This window comes from Ceratotherium simum, chromosome 36 (genome assembly GCF_057802395.1).
Source record: "Ceratotherium simum simum isolate JZ-2026a chromosome 36, ASM5780239v1, whole genome shotgun sequence".
Taxonomy (NCBI): domain Eukaryota; kingdom Metazoa; phylum Chordata; class Mammalia; order Perissodactyla; family Rhinocerotidae; genus Ceratotherium; species Ceratotherium simum.
The window spans coordinates 9,075,274-9,081,273 of NC_141935.1; the positions used below are offsets into that span (position 1 = coordinate 9,075,274).

The 6,000-nt window shown below is 45.9% G+C and overlaps 1 protein-coding gene across 1 annotated transcript in view; it reads right to left on the reverse strand.

Annotated features, from left to right (window-relative positions):
- CDC73 (cell division cycle 73) overlaps positions 1 to 5,087 on the reverse strand; it is a 129,588-nt gene extending 124,501 nt beyond the window's left edge. Inside the window, exons 1-2 of the mRNA XM_014794123.2 lie at positions 4,718 to 5,087; positions 2,176 to 2,281 (exon numbers count right to left, since the gene is read on the reverse strand). Coding sequence (XP_014649609.2) covers positions 2,176 to 2,281; positions 4,718 to 4,848 — 237 coding nt within the window. The 5' untranslated portion in view covers positions 4,849 to 5,087. The remainder of the gene's footprint in view (positions 1 to 2,175; positions 2,282 to 4,717) is intronic.
- Positions 5,088 to 6,000: the final 913 nt, after the last annotated feature.

Sequence of the window (6,000 nt, forward strand, 5' to 3'; positions counted from 1 at the left end):
CAATAGATGTTAGCTCAGAGCTGGTCTTCCTCAGCAAAAAGAGGAAGATTAGCATGGATGTTAGCTCAGGGCTGATCTTCCTCACCAAAAAAAAAAAAAAAAAAAAAAAATTAAACCTGGAAAATGTATCTATTTTGGTAAAATGGACAATTTTCCTTTAATCTTCTACATAAGCTATTTGTAAAGATGTGTGCAAAACAAATAAAACTACATATTTAAGCACCAAGTCATCTGCCGGCCATGAATTCAATGAATCTTGTAATTACCACAATTTTCTATATCATTTTTATAATGTAAACAAACAACAGAGTAGGGGAAAAACTGGTGGCTACAGGATTATATAGTCAAAATCCTTGTCACTTTATACAAGCAACAATGAACTAACAAGAACCTGTACTATCTCTAATTATCTTATATTGAGTACTGATTACATTTCACTGCACCAAACATTCTGCACACACTCCTCAGTGATAGAGTTGAACTATGTTTAATCACTTAAAATTATTCTTTTTTTTTAAGAGTAGGCTAAATTTTAATTTTTGCTTACAAGTATACACATTTAAGAGCCCACAGGCTTTTTGTGCTTGTTTTTAAAAACTAGTCTACATCATATATAATATCATATATAGTTAAAAGATTTGAATTAATTTTCTTTATTTTTAAAGATTTTATTTATTTTATTTTTTCCCCCCAAAGCCCCAGTGGATAGTTGTATGTCGTAGCTGCACATCCTTCTAGTTGCTGCATGCGGGACTCGGCCTCAGGATGAACGGAGAAGTGGCGCCTCGATGCGCACCCGGGATCCGAACCCGGGCCACCAGCATCGCAGCGCGCGCACTTAACCACCAAGCCACAGGGCCGGCCCTGAATTAATTTTCTTTAAATTACTGTTTCTAAGTCTGACAACATTCGTCATCATTTGGTCACTAATGAATTATGTACACATTACAGCCAAGTGAAAAAGATCTAAGTCTACTCACACTAAAATAGGAGCTATGGGTCAGGAAAACTTATTTCAGAAATGGTCTGCTCACAAGAAAGGGCAAATAACAAAAAGCAGTTAGGAGAAAAAGTTGGTAAGAACCCTAGAATTCTGCCCTTTCAATCTGTCAAGTATTTAAGAAAAACAAGAGTTCAATCTTACGTGACGAAGGGTCCTAAGGCCCACAGTAACAGTCACAGCTACCAGCCACGTGCTATGACCATTCCCTCAGAACAGAATCTCTACATCGAAACCAAGTATCGGCATCATCTTTACCACCCCAAAGTGAATGGATATATCCAACAAAACACTCGAACTACTGCCCAATTCAGTTTTCAAACGTCTAATATGAGTTACAGCTTTAAGAGAGAGATGCTGCTATTTTATCCCACTATTTCCCATGTCCCAAGTAGTTTCATCCTAGGTATTATTTTTTCAATATGTATTTGACACTAAATATGTATTTCTTGTTCAGAAACGCAGTGTTCAAAAACTGAGATGCACAAAGCAGGCAAAATTGAAAACAAATGAATTTATCAATAAACTATGAAAGAAGTTTATTAAATTGATTAAAAATTAATTTTAAAAAGTTGTCTGTTGGGGCCGGCACTGTGGCGTAGCAGTTAAGTGTGTGCGCTCTGCTACGGGGGCCCGGGGTTTGGATCTGGGGGCGCACCAAGGCACCGCTTGTCAAGCCATGCTGTGGCGGTGTCCCATATAAAGTGGAGGAAGGTGGGCATGGATGTTAGCTCAGGGCCAGTCTTCCTCAGCAAAAAGAGGAGGACTGGCAACGGATGTTAGCTCAGGGCTCATCTTCCTCACAAAAAAAAAAAAAAAAAAAAACAAACTTGTCTGTTAGTCTTGATTCTTTTTGATGCCAAAAAAGAAAGTTTTCTTGACATTAAACTGGAGTTCTGAATACCAGGATCCTTCCAGAGGCTCACAAATTTTTTAAAACATCCCCAGAAATGTCCTTAAAACTTCTGTTGTTGTAAACATTACCCAGATTTTACATGAAAAAGTCACAGATTAAAAAATCTGCATAAGTCACAGTGATCTAATTTCGACCCTCCAGGAGACTTCCATACAGACAAACCTTTCATTCTTTGTATTGGAAACCCAAGAGGGAAGTTCTCCATGCCAAATGATACCATCGATTAAATCAAAACACTTTTAAAATGAATTCTACTTACGGCTGCACGTCGGACATAAACAGGATGAGAAAGGTGCACATTATTAAGTAGAAACAAGATAGAATCCAATGTGTAGTACTCTCTGGGTTGGCCTTCCTTTCCAGTCCTGAAATAATTAAGACAAGATTTTTACTCACAATTCTAATTCAACTTGTGGGGCTTAATTTTATGTATTAATTGATCTATAGTCACTTTGCTATCCAACAATGGATTTAACATGGCTAACAAAAACAAAGTGTGAAATCTAATAAGTGGAACTGTCATTAGGGCAAAAGGAACACAAAGGCAGACAAGAACCAGAGCAAGACTTAGGGAAAGCACACCATATTCATACTCTGAGGTACTACACACCTTTTAGAACTTGGCCCAAATTAGGTTCTGGGCTTTGTCAACAGAGAGAAAACCTAATCAGTTACAGACTGGACAGGATCCATAAGAGAAAACAACCGAACTGATGAGGAGAAGCACAGCTACTACTGCTGCTAAACTTACAAGAAATGTATCCTGTCTCCTAAGTAAGACACTGCTGAACAACATCCCTAACAACATTCTTACAGTAAACACAGCCAATTCACAGGTGTAATTCTTATGACATGCTTCATTAAATTAAATTAAATTAAACCAATGATATAAAACCAAAATGAATTCTACCTGTGATAAAACAATGTAGTCTCAGGGTACAAGCTCTTTAACACGAGCACAACAAATGTTAGCGTCCAATCCCACCCCGCCTACTACATTCTCCCCCATCTACAAATGCCAATGTATTACTTGAATTCATCTGAATACGGCCCAGTTTAATCAGCCCCAAACCTACTTTTCTAGCCTCTATTTCCACTTTTCCTCTAGATCAACATATTTCAAACCACACATCACGACCAATTATTGTACTCTGAAATCTAACATATGGGTAACAACCAGGGTTTTTTCATGATATAGAAAAACAAAATAATAGAATGCCTTGCATGCAATAAGGGTAAGTACTGTTTAAAGTAACAAATGTGTACACAGTTACACGTGCACACAGAGATGAATGGTAAATGAAAATGTATTTGTTGCTGTGATTCACTGTTGTAAAAGTTTGAAATCTACTATTCTAAGCATTCCTTTTTCACTCCTGGCTTCACTGAATTGCTGTCAAAACATTTCCTTTCCAGCTCTCATGCCTTTAAAAGCACTCAGTTCCCCGGTCCTGGAAGATCTAACCCACCATTTCACCCTCAGAATTCCTACCCATTCTTTAAAGCTTATTCATTTGTTCATCCATTTATACAAGAAAAATCTGCAGCATCTCTACATGCCAAACACTTCTATGAAACCTTACCTCATATCCAAGCTAGAAGTGACTGCTCTCTTCTTAAGAGCTGGACTGCAATTCATATCAAGTTAGGTTTTATCTCCTCTATTCTGATTAAGTTAACCTCCTCTGAGTAAGGGATCAGAATACTAAAAAACAATTTTTTCTATTTCTCAGATTGAGCTGCCCTACACCCTGAGGACTCCTTAACCACTTTTTAAAGAAAAAACACACACACACACACAGTTAAAACTCCAATCAAATATAATTCTGCTTTGCAAATTCTTTTGGAAGGACAAAACACAGGAAACTCAGAATGATGTCATTTCATCAACATTTCATAAAGCTAATTAAACCATAACCCCTCCAGACCAAAAAACAAAAACTAAAAACCAACCAACAAACTAAATTTCCCCTAGCTTTTCACCAACTCTTCATAAAGCCCACTGCTCCCATTCAATCAAACAAAATGGGTATGGAAGTTCTGGTTCAAGGTCCTAATTACTCCCAGAAAAAAACATCAACGGAAAGAAACATCACTGAAAAGACCCGCAAACGATGATCAACCAGGCCTCTCTCTAGACGTTTTCCTTCAAGACAAATTCAGAAAGCCCCACGTGGATCAACGTTCCAAAACACTTCTCTTCAAAACATTTCCCCAAATCGCACATCACGCTCTGTAAAGCCCACTGCCCTTCACAGTAACTTGCTCCCTGCGGACACTCCTGCCTTCGCCTCGAGCACAGATTCGGGTGACTCGCCCTAAGTGACCAGACCCCTCTCCCGTCCTAACTTCACCGAGTCGGTTCCCTTCTCTCTTCGGGAGCGAATCACGAAAGGAGAGGAGAGACAGACCGGGAGCCGCAAGGGCCAGCAGAGAGAGTTACAACACACGCAGCCTCGGGCAGAGAGGAAAGACTGAAGCACAGGGAGAGGCGCGGGGGACGGGACGGGCGCTCCTTCGCGCACCTTCACCCGCCGGGGGAGACGATCCGGGAAAGGCACCCACTGCCCCGCTGCCCTCCCTGCGGCGTCCCCAGGACCTAAAGCACGGAGCACTCCGGACGCCGCCCCCCGGGCCCTCCTCACCTGCCAGTCTAACTTCTGCTCCAGAGAAGAACTTCCACCCAGAGCACCCGTTTTTCCCCGTCCCCACGGGAAACGGGGGGAGGGGCTGGGAAACAGGTCGCCCGGGGCGCCCTGCTCCGCCCTGCCGCCCCCCGGCCACCGCCCGGCCGGACTCACCCCCAGACCACATAGTTGGTCTTCACGTTCTTGGGCCAGGAGAACTCGCCGAAGATGACTTCGTCTCCCTTCACCACGATCTCCTTCTTCTGGATGTTGTACTGTCGCAGGACGCTCAGCACGTCCGCCATCTTCCCCCCCCGCGCCGCCGCCGGCCCCGGGCGCCGCCGCCGCCGCCGCGCCGGCCTCCCTCGTCCCGCGCCGCCGCGCCCTCTCCCTCCGCCGCCGCCGCCGCCGCCGCCGCGAGCACCAGCCGCCGAGCCAGCAGCCGCCCTCGTCTACGCCAGCAGCCGCGGCCGCAACCACCCAGGCCGCCGAGGACCCCGCGCTGACGGCGAGGCCCCGCCGCCGGCTGCCCGCGGAGAACGCCTGACTGCGCGCCGCCAGCGCCGCCCGGCCGCCGCCAGGGGGAGCCGCGAGCGCCCCGGAACACGCCCCGCCCAGTCCCCACTCGGTACGGGGCCGACTCCCGGCGCGGAGCTCGGAGCGCGGAGACACGGCGCCCACGGGCGGCGCACGTACGGGAGCACTGCCGGGCGCACGCGCGCCGGGCGCGCACCTCCTGCCCCGCGGCGCGCATGCGGCGGGCGACAGGTGCGCGCGCACCTGCACGGAAGGCCGGTGCGTCTGTTCCTAGAGTGCGCGCTGGGGGCTCCAGGACGCGCCTTGAGGGCGGCCCGGGGCTCTCGCGTCCCAGCTTGGGCCAGGGTGGGGTTTGGCAAAAGATGTGCAGCACACTAAGATTCCCTTCCCATCTGGAGCGGACCCAAGCCTAGCAAATGGCCTCCAGGTCTTAGCGAGCCGATTAAGCCCCTCTACAAGGGGGAGGTTTGGGGGGAAGGTTTGGTTTGGAGGTTTTTTTTTTTGGTGGATTCACATAGTGGAAAAGACAGAGTCCACCGGAGGTCAGTCTCGGGCACCGAGATTTGTTAGCTGCTGTTTGACCTCCGTCAAGTTACATACCTTCTCACAGCATCAGTTGGTTAATGGAGAAAATGGAGTTAGGATGAGAGTAAGTTGAAAGAGTCTAGCAAATCATCAAAGTATCATAAATGATGGCTCTGCCCGTTCAATTCTTTAGATGATGACTTTTTCCATTCTGGCCCGTTCTCCTCCCCGCCAGCTGCAAAAAGGACTACATTTAAATGGCTCTTTTCCAGGATGCTGATGGGAAAGTTAGAGGACACAGCCCAAAATGTCCAAATTAGAATTTGGATTGGATTTGGATTACTTGATTTGTTACTGGCACTCAGAAGACTCGAGGGGGTCCTTGCTGTGCTGGA